At 46.6% G+C, this 14,626-nt stretch overlaps 1 protein-coding gene across 3 annotated transcripts in view; it reads left to right on the plus strand.

The window, feature by feature from the left end:
* The first annotated feature begins 12,974 nt into the window (after nucleotides 1–12,974).
* Nucleotides 12,975–14,626, plus strand: part of FAM78B (family with sequence similarity 78 member B) — a 103,005-nt gene continuing 101,353 nt past the window's right edge. For all 3 annotated transcript variants that reach the window (XR_003120813.1, XM_025394274.1, XM_025394266.1), the window contains exon 1: nucleotides 12,975–13,775. Coding sequence is in view for 2 of the 3 variants with exons in the window: in XM_025394274.1 (XP_025250059.1) it covers nucleotides 13,513–13,775 (263 nt within the window). In the remaining variant the exon portion in view is untranslated. The remainder of the gene's footprint in view (nucleotides 13,776–14,626) is intronic.

A 14,626-nucleotide genomic window follows, 5' to 3' on the forward strand; every position in this document is an offset into this window, starting at 1 on the left:
GGAAATCCAATTTCCTTTTCAAGATTTCTGTCAATTCCAGGGGGCTTATGTCCTCATAGTCTCCCTTGACTCTGACTTCATGTAACTTCTCAACTCTTGGTCTCCACTTTGACTCATAGTTGTTTCTGTATATTTGCCCTATAATTAACCCAGCTTTAGAACTCATTCTTTAATCTACATACAGACACACACATATACATACAGGGACTGTGTATGTAAAGAATACTGTGTTGAAGACTTGGAGATATGGAGAAGTGGGTCTCTCACATGAAAATATAATAGAAACCACTTAAAACTGAACATTGGATCTCCCTATTCTAATGGGTAGATCACACTACACATCTTAGTAGGCCATTCATTCTCTCTTCTCTCCCTTGTCTTCTCTTTGTCCTAGTCTCTTCCCATCCCCCAAACTGATATTCATTTCTATGGAAGAACTGACTAGCATCGTTTTACCAGATCTCAAGTTCTTTATCAGATACTCATCTCCTGTCCTAGGCAGTTATCAAGGGGTTTCCCAAGACAAAAACAGGAGGAAATCTGGAAACAGCCATGAAGATCTTTTTGAATTACAAATGCAAACAAAGAAGCTGAGGCTCAAAGAATTTATGTGACTTGCCCAAGACCAAAGGAGTTACTACTGCTACCAGTCCTTTGTTAACGGACAGGCACAAAGTCTCAGACACACAACTTTCCTATAAAGCTCCTAGTGCCGGGCTGTGGGCTTATGTAAGACGTCATCAATTGTGCTTCAAACATTTTAGGGAAACAGCATAGCCTTCCCCATCTAGCACCACGGGGGGCTTGGGAAATGAAACTGTGCTGTGTGACCTGCTCGATGCTTATCTCATGTCAGTGCAGGATTGTGGCTATTGTCCCCAGCTGCCTCAGGAAGTGTAAACACTAATGTTATTTTGCTTCCACTGTGTGTGATACTTACTGAGTGATACAGATAAAATTAGTTTCTCTTCCAGTAAACACAATACCCAACGTAAAGGGATTCTCAGGTTTTCTCCTTCCCTTTTGTATTGTTTTCTTCCTATATTGCTCATTCCCTTTATTTGAGTATGATTTGGACTTCCTTTCTATTCATAACTCAATAGTTTCTAGCAGTAATAAAAATAATTACTTATCTTAGCGGTAAATGCCACGAGTTTCTGCCCTTATGTTGTGTTTATTTAGCCTGGACTGAGGCCCATGTTGGATTTTCTAAGTAAACACAGCATACAGTAGCACTCCCTGAACAATCGATCCCTGAAGATCCCATCATTGGCTTCTCAAATCCTCTTGCTGTGTCTCCAGACACTTGACCCTGACAATCTGGATGGGGCAGACCAGGAGGGGTGGGACCTGGAACTAATGTGGAGATCCCAAAGCAAGTGCAGAGAGAAATGTGTCTAGTCCCACAGGTACAACACGTCATCAAGGAGCCCTGGCCTTGGCACTAGAGCTTCCAACATGGAACAATGAACATGTCCTGGCAGGGGACATAACAGAAACAGATCCAGGAGCAGCCAGAAGCAGGCAGTGTGAGGGAAATCTAAGAGGAAGTAGCATGACCCCTGCACTACGCTGGAGTTAGGGGATCTTTCTCCCACTCAAGGGGGTGAGGGAGTGTTGAGAGTGAAGTAGGACAATGTCTCTATAAGGACTGGGATACTAGGTAGGTTACCAAGACAGGTCTCAACCTCATTCATTTATTCAACAAATATTTTCTCAACAGTCACTAGGTATCAGGCATTGTTTTGAGGGCTGGGGAAATAGCAATGAAAAAAGCAAACATAGTTTCTACCCTCATGAAGCTTATAATCTATCAAGGAAGACAGATTAAATAATTATAGGCTGGGCGTGGTGGCTCATGACTATAATACCAGCACTTTGGGAGGCCAAGATGGGTGGATCACCTGAGGTCAGGAGTTCAAGACCAGCCTGGCCAACATGGTGAAACCCCATCTCTACTAAAAATATTTTAAAAATTAGCCAGGGATGGCAGCACACACCTATAGTCCCAGCTACTCAGGAGACTGAGGCAGAAGAATCACTTGAACCTCGATGGCGGAGATTGCAGTGAGCTGAGATCACGCCATTTTGCACTCCAGCCTGGGCAACAAGAGTGAAACTCCAGCAAACTATCGCAAGAACAGAAAACCAAACACCGCATGTTCTCACTCATAGGTGGGAACTGAACAATGAGATCACTTGGACTCGGGAAGGGGAACATCACACATCGGGGCCTATCACGGGGAGGGGGGAGGGGGGAGGGATTGCATTGGGAGTTATACCTGATGTAAATGACGAGTTGATGGGTGCTGACGAGTTGATGGGTGCAGCACACCAACATGGCACAAGTATACATATGTAACAAACCTGCACGTTGTGCACATGTACCCTAGAACTTAAAGTATAATAAAAAAAAAAGAGTGAAACTCCATCTCAAAATAAAAACAATTAATTAATTATATAATCACAGAAATGATTATTTAATTACTCATATGATAAGTCCTGTGGGAAAGAGGTCCAGAGGGCTTCAAGAATGCACAAAAATGAGCCCTGTCTGGGTGTGTGGGGTTGAAAGCATCTCTGAGAATGCAGCATTTAGGTTTGCTGCACCTAAAGGATGAGTTGGCTATGTGAAAGTGCAGAGGCTGGAGGGTGGAGGTTGGAGGTTGCAGGTTGGAGGTCAGGACAGGGGTACAGGAGGAAGACTGATCTCACCAGAAGAAAGAGTTTGCACAAAGGCCTTGAGGCAGAAAGTGAGGCTTGACTCATTCAGTGACATGAAAGAAGGAAACTGTGCAGACGGAACAGATGAGATAGGACATGGTACAGGATAAAGCAGGAGAGGCAGCCAGGAACCAGCTCATGAAGCACCTTATCATAGTCGCACCACATGGTAAGACTGAAAATGGAGTCCCAAGAGAGGTAGGAAGCCATTGAAATGTTTTTTGAGAATAAGGGACACAATCTTATTCCAGTTTTTAAAAGATCATGTTGATTATTGTGTGAAAAAAGTAGGTTAGGGGCAAAGGAGAAGGGCAAATGTGGAGAATTCAGTTGGAACACTCAAGAAAACAGAGGGATGCCAGTTCTTAGAAGTGGGACATGGGGTAAACAGCAGATCCTAGGAAAGAGGTGGAAACTCTGTGACAAGGACCAGAGTCCAAAGTGAGCCTTGGGAACAAGGCTGTAGATCAGATTCAGCCCACAACCAGGATACGCTGGCACTGCTAAGGCTCAGAGGGTGTCGCTGGGCCTCTGGCAGACCTTAGTCAGGTGTAACTTAATTGTCCAAGCAGGGGTGATGCAGAGCACGCAGGGAGGAGCCTCATCTGAAGTCAGGGAGGTGTTCCAGTTTCCTAGGCTGCTGTAACAACAAAGCACCGCAAACTGCAGGGCTTTAAACAACAGAGATTTTAATCTCTCCCAGTTCTAGCAGCTAGCAGTCCAAAATCAAGGTGCTAGCAGGGCATGCTCCCTCCAAGACTCTGGGTAGAATCTTTTCTTGCCTCTTCCTAGCTTTTGGTGGTGACCATCCATCTTTGGCATTCTTTGGTTGCATGACTCCAGTCTCTGCCTCTGTCACCACAGGGCATTATCTCAGTGCATCGGTGTCTTCTTATAAGGACTGACCACTCATATTATATTAAAGGCACACCTTCTCCAGCATGACCTCCTCTTACCTAATTACAACTGCAACAACACTGTGCCAAATAAGGTCACATTCTGAGTTACTGGGGGTTTGAACTTCAAGATCTCTTCTAGGGCGCACAATTCAATACTTTACAGGAGGTGATTGAAGGGAAGACCACCAGGGCCTGATCTAGCCCTTTATACATCACAGTCTCTCTGCCCAGCAAGATCTACAAGGACATCAGCCTTCACTTCTTCCATCCCCCTTTCCTTTCTGAAACTATTATTAAATATTTAGTCTGAGATAGGCACCAGGATATAAAAATGGAAAACATATAGTGACAACCCCAAAAGGAGCATATACACTAGCGGAAGACACTGACACATAAGCAGTTGCAGGACACCCTGGCAATTGCTAATGTGGAGGAATATTCACCAGAGCTGCCAGGAGAAAGAAAAAGAGCTCACTGAGCATGGGAGGGTACGTATGTGGGGGCCAGGGAGCAGGAAGGCTTCAAGGCTTCACAGAGGAAGTGACTTTTAAAGGGTGGACAGACATTTATCAGATAGAAAGACCTCAAAGAAGAGGAATCAACATGTGCAAGGCATTCATGCATTCAATAAACATTTGTTTAAGTGCCCACTCTAGGTTGGGTGCTATACTAAGCTTTTGGGGTTGATTAGTGAACAAAAAGGCAAGGACCCCACCCTCACAGAGTATACATGCTTGTGGGATGTAAAAGTAAAAAGCACACAGCAAACTGTTTGGGCAACGCTAAGAATCTCGATGTGGCTAAATGTGAGTGGAGGGGTGAGAGTTTAGGCTGCAGGAAGGGGCCAGATTACAAAGTCTTTTTCACCACACAGGGGAGCAGGAGGTCACAAGCAGCCCTGAATTCTGTAAGGACGAGGGCAGTATCTTATCCATCTTCATCTGTCCAGCACCTCATTCAATGGTTGACAGATGGCAGCTGCTCAGCAAGTGAATGAATGAATGAATGAATGAATGCATGAATGAATGCATGAATAAGTGAATGAATGGCTTTAGATAAGCCAGTGAACAATAAGAAGTGTGTTTTTGAAAGATAATTCAGAGTGTAATATAAAAGAAAGGATTGAGATAAGGAGATCAGCTAGAAGGAATTGCAATTGTTTAGATCAGTGGTTGCCATTTAGGTTTATTTATTTATTTATTTATAAATAATATATGTCAGTAGCACAACACTGATAAATTAACTAATAAAACATAAAATATAAATTTTAACAGAAAATGTTTAAAATAATGGAAAATAGAAATTCTCTTATATCATTCTTTTCCTCCAGTGTAGACCCTTTGGAGACCAGTGCCCTAGTGGATGAAGACTGAATAGTGGCAATGGCAAGGGAGTTGGAGAGGACAAGGGGTGGCTCTGCCTTCCACACAGCAGCAAGCTGGACAGCTGCCAACCCTGCTGATGAGGAATGCTTGCAGACATGCACCAGCACTGAGCTGCTGCTCTAATATGATGCTGGATAAATCCTCAGACTAAATCCCAGTCTCTGACCCATGCAGAGGGATCACGGTAAAACACACCTTATCCAAGATCAGCCAGTGTTTGGTAGGGAAACCCAAGGGCGAAGTAAGAAGAGAAAAAAAGAGGAAAGGTGACTAGAAGAAATATGAATGAGTCCAAAGCAAATCCAGAGAAGGTAATGACCTTCTGCTGATGGTTTTACGGACCTGGGTTTCTTTGCAAGTGGCAAGCCCACCCAGGGCCTCAAGCTGTGCAACCAACTGACAATTTACCTGCTTTAGTCATGAAACTGAAACAGGAAAAATGGAGGGGCCATAGCCAGGAGGCTCATTTTGGAAACTGACCATTTTGGAAATTCCTATAGGCAGGGATTATGTCTTCTCTATCATATTGTCCATCACATGCAATGGTGACAATGCTCACTACCATTTATTGAGTACCTACCACAGGCTAGGCATTGCACTAGGAGATTTACATTCAGTTTATGCTCATGACAACCTCATAAAAAAAGACATTGTGTTCTCCTTATTCTCATTTTATAAACAAGGAACATGCGGCCTAGGGATATGGAAAGTATATAGCTATTATTTGTCCAAGGTGAGATTAGAACTCAAGTACCTCTGACTCCAGTTGCATTAGCTTTTCACTATACCTCCCTCTGCCTCATGTAGACATTGGGATCTGCAGGCTCTGGTCCTACTCTCCCTTTTGACCTTACCTCTCCCCACCCCTGTACCCCATGTGCTATGCTTGCCATACTAAACTTCCTGCTTCTCCCTAGAACATTATCCCTTCTATCAAGCTTCCCAAATTTGAAAGCCAATGCTGCTGGTCCTCAGACTACATTTTGAGTAACAAAGATCTAGAAGGTCATTTGAAATGCAGAATCTCAGGCCCCACCGAGACCTACTGAATCAGAATCTGCATTTTAACAAGATTCCCAGGTGATGTGTATGTGCATAATAATTTGAGAAGCATTGGTCTTAACCTGCAATACCCCTTCCCCTACTTCTCACCAGGCCACCTCTTACTCATTATCGTTTGAGCACATACAAAGTGCCAGGCACTGTGCTTAGAACTGATGACACAAAATCGAATTAAACACAATGCACAAACCCAAGACAATGATAATGTATTCACGAGAGAGACATATAAATAAATTGTATTTTTAAAAGTATGAGTGCTATTAATAAGGTAAGAACTACATGTAGTATTTTACATGACACAGAATCTCTAAGCACCACCATAACAACAGGCACTAAGAAAAGGCTCAATGATATTTCTGGAAGAAAGTAAAGAAGGGAAAGAAAGGGATAGAAAGGAAAGGAGGGAGAAACAGGAGAAGGAAGGAGTTGCACTAAGCTATAATTTTTAAATGACCACTCAAACAAGATGTGTTCATTAGTGACTTCCCCCACAGGGTATCTTCACTTCACTTGAACACCTGGATACTTTAACATCAAGATCATTGTCGTTCTCAACCTACTAAACTCTCCTCGTCTCAGGTGATTCACTTTGACAATGGTATTACTGTCCTTTAAGCTATTAGCCTCTTGGATTTATCCTTGATTCTTCCTTCTCCTTTGATCTTTCTATAAATCTATTACAAAACCTTGTTATTTTATTCATTCAGGCATCAGTTACTCAGTGTCTCCAGGCATCAGTTACTCATGTTCTGAGCAGGACTCTAGGGTGGGAAAGATCATGTATAGCTGAAGTGCTCCCAGAAGTTCTCAGGGGAACCAGAGGGTCATTAGCGTGTGGTCCGATGGAGGTCTGAGTCCTAGCCTGGCCACTTGCCAGTTGTGACGTTGGGGAAGTTTCTTACTCTCTTTTCCACTGCACCTTTATCTGTAAAAGAGGAAAATGATATTACCTCACAGACTTATGCCAGGAATAAATGAGATACACATGGTTATTATAATTGTCATGGAACAGGGTGGGGCTTGAACATACAGTCAGAGGACATGGCCTAACCAAAACAGAGGAGAGGAAACTGCTGAAGGACTGGTGAGTCATCTGCTTGACCTGAGGCCCAGGGTGGGTAGGAAGTAAAGGGAAAGAAGGCTAGAAATGCAGGTTGGTTGGGGTCCCATCATGGTGCAGCACTTCAATACCAACCTGAGGGATTTATGATGAATTTAATAGTAATAAGAAAACACAGAAGGTTTCCACAGTAGGGAAACACATGATCAAAATTTGCTCTGACTTGATGCGTTAGATAAGAGTGGCAAAGATGGAGAGGGAGGAGACCAAGATGGTTCTGGACTTTAAGAGTAGGAAGACACTGGTGCCTTCAGCCAGGAACAGGTAGTCAGGAAGAGACACTGGCTCACAGAAAGAGAGGTATCAAAACTCATTGCAAGTGAGCTGAGATCCGGCCACTGCACTCCAGCCTGGGCGACAGAGTAAGACTCCGTCTCAAAAAAAAAAAAAAAAAAAACTCATTGCAATGGAGGAGGACACAGCAGTACATCCAAATGAAAACATCCAGCAGGCAGATGGGCCTGCTGACCTTGAGTTCAGGAGAAATGCTCAGCTGGCAAGACAAACTTGGAAGATATCCATGAAAAATACCAGTTAAAACATGGATAAATACCCTGAGGGAGTTCAGGTAGAATTGGGGAGACCCTTAGGAAATACGACCCTGGAAAATGAGGAAAGCAAGAGGAGTCAGAGAAGCTAAAAGGAGAATCAGGATTTGCAGAATCATGGGATTCAAAGTAGTTTTCTTTTAAGAGTGTTAAATCTGACAGATCAGGACAGAGAAAATGACTTTGAATTTGGCAGAGATAGGCACAGCAGATCTACAACAGAATAGCTGAGGAACCAAGGTATCCTTCTTCATAGTTTCTGTGACCTAATCTAATGCAAGGCTGGTTGAAAAAGCTTGATAAATATTGACTACTTTAACCACACAATAGCTGCCACATCTTGGACTGAATGACTTCTGCACAGTGCCTTAGTCTCTTGCCATATTCCACTCCCTGTTGAGTTTCTTAGCCTGTCCTGGAAGAGAAATTAGTAACCCTGGCTCTGAAGTGGTGGTAGGGAGAGGTCACAACCAAGAAGGAGCTGTTTCCTTAATCCTGCACTCTTGGGCCTGAGGCTAACCTCTTGCCTGTCTTTGGGCCATCTAAGTGAGACAGAAATTCATCTCTGTTTTTAACAGTTCCAGAGGCAATTCCTCAACATCTCTTGGTAGTCTGTTCTACAGTTTCTGAAAACCCTTGCCAAGGTCAACTAGAAAATAGGCCCTTGTGACCCAGAGTTTCTAAAAAGCTCACTTGACAAATTGAGTAATGAGTCAATCAAGAGGAAAAATAAAGTCAGAGATTACCCTGCTTCCGGAAGGAACGAGTCATCAACAGCTGAAGGAGTGGATTGTAAAGGGGCACAGAGGCCAGCATCCTGGAGAGTGTACAGCACAGCTCTAACTCGGGGAACTGAGGAGCTCCGTCATGCCCAAGAACATCAGAAGCTGGAAGTACAAAGGATCATTTGTACTGTGCCCTGAGAATAAACTCCAGTGAAATTATTCACAAGGAATGATTGCTGTCAAGGTCTTGTCATTGCAGTTTTCCCATTTCATGGTGTCTAGAACTGATAACCCTTGAGATCATGTATAGTGCTCGAAGACAAAGGGCATCACTTAACATCAAGGAGGCACATTAAGAAAAGAGTCGGGGGACAAAGAGGTACAGTGCAGAAAGAATTAGAATAAAAACATGTGCTTGCTGCAGGTATTGAGAGAGAGCTTAGAGGGAAGCTTATAGGGAATGTCAAGGGTCCATGTCTGTGAATCATGTTACATTTTACTGGCACTCTACTAAATATGATATATGGGAAATAATGCTTTATTGGATTTTTAAGAATACTTTTAGTCATTCAAATGTTTATTGAGGAGCACCTAGGTGCCACGCACTAGGCTGGGCAACAGGGCATGATGGTGCGTTCTCTTGAGGAGTGAACAGCTTATTGGGAGAGACAAAGTGTGAGCAAGGAACTGTGAAATAGCATTAAATGTGTTAATAGAGGCAAGGGACTTACCACGAGGAGAGAGAAAGAGAAACTTAGAAGAACTGCACAGAGAAACTGTTGCAATTCTGGGGATTTCATTTGAGCTACAGATAGCCCTGCATTGGCATTTGCAGACTGAATATGCATGAATGATAAAAACCCTCAGTGAGTAATCCAAAACGTCCCTGTCATGAGGTAATTTGCTGAGACAGAAATTTGAATGGGGCTGCCAGGAGGCCAGACTGTGCTTGCCAGCCACTCAGCTAGTGAATGACCACTCCTAACACTGGGATTTGTGTCCCAGTACCACTTAGCTCTCCTCCCTTTCTCATCGACATCCACACAATAATTCTCATACTGTGATCAATTTTTTTCTTCGCAGAGTAAGGGTAATAGGGCGTTAATATGGTAAAGATATAAGGTAATGAAGTAAGAAGCTTTTTTTTTTTTTTTTTTTTTTTTGAGACGGAGTCTCACCCTGTCGCCCAGGCTGGAGTGCAGTGGCTCGATCTTGGCTCACTGCAAGCTCCGCCTCCTGGTTTCACGCCATTCTCCTGCCTCAGCCTCCAGAGTAGCTGGGACTACAGGCGCCCCGCACCACGCCCGGCTAATTTTTTGTATTTTTAGTACAGGCCGGGTTTCACTGTGTTAGTTATGATGGTCTCGATCTCCCGACCTCGTGATCCGCCTGCCTCGGCCTCCCAAAGTGCTGGAATTACAGGGGTGAGCCGCCGTGCTGGCCAAGAAGTTTATTTTAATGGCAACATTTATTTAAGTAGCTTTAGAAATTACTTTGGCCCCATATTCATAGAACCATTAAGAGTCTGAAAAGATTCTTTACATTTTTCAGTTACACTTTACTGTACTTGATGGTGGAAATTATATGCCATGATGACGTTCATGATTTTGGAGACTCACCAAGGTCATGGATGAACCCTCTGAGAATGTCAAAGGTCCAAGTCCATGAATAATGTTACATTTTATTGGCTTTACTAAATATAACAAAATCTTATTTTAAGTTTGAAAAGTAAGATATTCTCTCTCATGTGATTTCCCTATATTTTGGGAAAGGCTGCCATTCCCCTTCCTGTTTATGAAGGTTTAACATGTGTCACCAGAAGACAAAGGAGTTATTTATCCACAAAACTGCAGCCTGACAAGCAACTCAAATTAAGAAAGATAACTACATTCCCCAATGAAATGCTTTCCTTTTGGTCTATTGCCTGGAACCTAATAACCACTGAAACTCAAACTGATCCCACCCCGTCTCCCAAATACCTCCGAGAACCTCAAACTTAACATGACATCACCCACAATCCCAAGCTGCTTCCACTTCTATCTCCTTGTTCAGTTATCGAGTAAATAAATTTACCTCCTAAGTGATTCTCAAATGCAAATACAGCCAGGCCTCACCAGCCCCACAGCACTGCCCCAAGCTGGCCGACGGTCAAAGCATCTGTCATCACAATATTCTGAAACTCTGCCTCCTCTATTCTCTATATTGATGCAGAGTAATTTTTCTCAAAATGCATGGCTTGCCTTCATTGGCTTCCACTGAGGTTTAAGATAAGGTCCTATCAAGAGAAAAGACACCGGGCCCTACTAGAGGGTGAAGGGTAGGAGGAGGCATAGGATAAAAAAAAAAATACCTATTGGGTACTATGCTTATTACCAGTGTGATAAAATAATCTATGCCAAATAATCTAAATTGCAAACCCCTATGACATGCAATTTACTTATATAACAAACCTGCACATGTACCTCTGAACCTAAAACAAAAGTAAAAAAAAAAAATTATTCACCAAACCCAGTGATCAAGGTTAATAACACCAGTAATAAGTCATATTGCTATCACGTACCCCTGACATAATGCAATGAGAAGGCACTTCATCTTCGTGGTATTCATCCCCAAAATCCAAAACCCTGGTCTAATCATGAGGAAACATCAGATAAATACAAATGAGGAACATTCTACAGAATATCTGACCAGTCCTCTTTAAAAATGTCAAGGTCATGAAAAACAGAGAAAAACTGAGAAGCTGTCACAGATTGAGAAGAATAAGGAGATGTAATGACTAAATGCAGCATCATATCTTGGATTAGATTCTAGGAAAATAAAAAAGACATTAGTGGAAAAACTAGTAAAATCAAAATAAAGTCTGTAGTCTTAATTTTAAAAAGAAAAAAGATATGGTCTATCAACAACCAACTGATTCTTGGACAGTGATTCTGATGTCCACGGTCGATACATAACACTTTGAGAAACGCCTTGACTATGAGTTGTTTCTCCCCCCAGTACAGGATGAGTTCTTTCATATCTCTATACATTCTGCATTTGCCAAATGCTGGTACTGTACTACTCATTCACCTTTCTCTTTTCAGTGAGACTCTGTAGTCTGTCAGTATTCAATTTAAATGTCACTACTTGAGCAAAGTCACATGTAATCTCTGGCCACTGAGAGATTTACATGTGGCCAGAGATTTACACGTCTGGCTTTCCACTGCACTGGATACACATCCCCACTAAAGCAGGTGTCACAGTTTACTATAATAATCTGTTAACAGGTTTATTTTCTCCAGTGTTCCATGTGCTCTTGTGTTCAACTTTAAATCCCTAGTACCTAGCACTATGTTTGGCTCCTGCCAGGCAGTCAGCCTTTGCTGAATGAAAGGACCAGTGATTGAGGTCTGTGGCTACATGGTAAAATGAGAGAGACGAGTCATCAAAGGGAAAAACTGCTTTTTTGTTAACTATAAAGTGAACCAAGGCGTCAGAACAGTTAAAACAAGGATGAAGAGTGCTTTTAGATCTCAATCAATTTAAAAATTACTCGACACATCTGTCCTAGCTAAAGACTAACTCTAGCACCTCCTGCGGCCTGTTAGTATTTCACACTTGGGCAGCTGATCCAGCAAATGTTCAATGATCGGATATGAAATACTTAGAAGCTATTGGCTTTGAAAATATAAATGTAAGAAGATGCCTAGTAAAAGCATCTGCTAAATATTTTTTCCTGTTTGGCACATTAGACTGCAGTATCAGACACATGACCGTGGTCATACTGTACACAATGCCCAATGTCTGCCAAAACTCTGGCATATGAGAGACTTAGTGTTGGAGTACGGAGGGATTCTTCGGGTATCCCCACTACACATTGGTGGAAAGAAGAGCTTCCAGAACAAATCCAGTCAGGGAAAGAGGCAAATACACTGCATTTAGTAACACTGTTGGAGCCTGAAGGAAGGATACTAAGAGGGCTCAAGCCTAAATCTAATCCAACAAGCTAGATTCTGAGTAACGACCAATCTCTGATAAAGCTGTTCCCCTAACCCTTCTGCTGCCCGAAACACTCCACAGCCCCTACCGGGCTACTGGGTTCCCCAGTGGACTCTGGACAGCGCCGCGCCCTGCTCGGCCCCACCCACCCCGTGGCGCTTGGGCCCGCCCTACTCCCCTACCCCACGGCACCACCTACCAGGGCCCCGCCCCGCCCCAACCCCACGTGCGGGGCCCCACCCCGGCGCTAGCGGCCCTTTAAACACCCCCACCCTTACACATTACCCCCCCACCCGGACGGCAGCCGGAGAGGGACAAAACTCATGGCGTACAGCCAGTTTCCTCCGCGGAGCGCGTCCTGTGGTGCCCCAGCCGTAGGGGCCCTCCACTCCGAGCCACAGCCTCTTGGCGCCCCCCGGGCCGGGGCGGCCGGGCCGAGGAGTGTCGACGCGGTCCGGCTACGGGGCGGGGCCGGCGGGAGCTCCGGTCGCCGCTGCCGCTGCTGCCTCCGCCTGCCGCTCGGGCCGCCCGCTCGCCCGCCGCTGGGTGCGCTGCACGCGGGGGGCAGCCGCGGTGCAGAGGTTCATGCAGCGGCGGCGGCGGCGGCGGCTGCTGCTGCTGCCGCCGCGGAGGCAGACAGACCGGGCGCTGCCGCCGCCGCCCTCCCCCGGCTCCATGCCGCCGCCGCTGCCGCCTCCTCCTCTCCGGCGAGGGGCGGGGGGCTCCGGCCCGGGGTGGGCACCACTCCTCGCAGCGCCGCTCCCCTCCCTGCCCTCCGCCCGGGCGCTGGAGCCGGCGAGGGCACCCTTCGCCTCCTAGGAGTGCACCCTCCACGCGCCCTGCCGGAGCGAGGGGGCGGGCGTGGGCGGGCGTCGGGGCAGCGGAGACCCCGCGCGGCTGCAAGAGGAGGGGGCTTCCCCAAGGATGCCCGGCAGCTCCCGGTTCCTAGGTGCAAGCTGAGTCTGACCGGGAGCGAGCGGCGCGTCGCCATGCCGGCGTGACGCGCCCCCGGCTGCCCGCGCGGGCCCCCGCGCTGCCCCACGCCGCGCCGTGCCGGCGCCGGGCTGCAGGATGGGCTGTATCCAAAGCATCACCTGCAAAGCGCGGATCCGGCGCGAGAACATCGTGGTGTACGATGTGTGCGCCACCATCGACCAGTGCCCCACGCGCATCGAGGAGACCTCGCCCATCGTCCTGCGCTACAAGACCCCGTACTTCAAAGCCTCGGCCCGCGTGGTCATGCCCCCCATCCCCCGCCACGAGACCTGGGTGGTGGGCTGGATTCAGGCGTGCAACCAGATGGAGTTCTTCAACACCTACAGCGACCTGGGCATGTAAGCGACCCGCCGCGCGGCACGGGAGCGGACTCTGGGCCCCCAGCTCTGCTCGCCACCTTAACCCCCCTCCCCAGCTCCTTCCTACTGCTGTCCCCATCGTCTTTCTAAACCTTCCTCCCGCCTCCTCTCCCACCTCCCTCCTCCCTACGCTTTTGTTTCAGTGACAGGGCGGGTGTAGGGAGGCTCCTCGCGAAGGCATTTTCTCGTGGTTTGCTTCTGACTCCCCAGAAACGCGAGGAGAACGGTGCGGGGCGGGAAGAACGCGACAAGGAGGGTTCGAGAGGCGGAGGTGGGGATGGCTGGCGAGTGCCCGGCGAGTTTCAGGGCGCCGTCTGTGCTTTGTGGGGCTCCCCGGGAAGAGTTTGGGGGAAACCATAGAGGAGTGGAGTGGAGTGCCGGGGGCGCATGGGCTGTGCCGCGTGTCGTTTGGAGAAACCGGAGCGGGCTTGGAAGAGCAGGTCCCGGGCATCCGAGCGGGAGTTGGTAGTTCTGTCCTTGCCCTCGCGACTGTTGAATTTTGAACCCTTTTCCCCCAGGCCAGGGAGCCGGGAGGCGTTTCCGTCTGGAACCACAAGCCGGACATAGTTGTCTCTCTTGTCTCCGCGCCCCTTGGACCAGTTCTGGTGGGGAGCTGGAAGGCACCGGGTGCGTCCCGGCGAAGCAGGGCGGATGGCCTTGTGCGAGCAGCCTTCGGCTGGCGCAGCGCGGAGTGTTTCTTATGCTAAAGGGAAGGATGGGTCTCTTGTCTGTCTAGGGTCCTTACTTTTCAAAACTTTCCTAACTGCGGCACTGGAAGGGATTCCCCTGGCGCCCACCGCCGAATTCTATCGGCGAGCTGGGAGCTCTCC

The sequence above is a fragment of the Theropithecus gelada genome, chromosome 1 (assembly GCF_003255815.1).
Source record: "Theropithecus gelada isolate Dixy chromosome 1, Tgel_1.0, whole genome shotgun sequence".
NCBI lineage: Eukaryota > Metazoa > Chordata > Mammalia > Primates > Cercopithecidae > Theropithecus > Theropithecus gelada.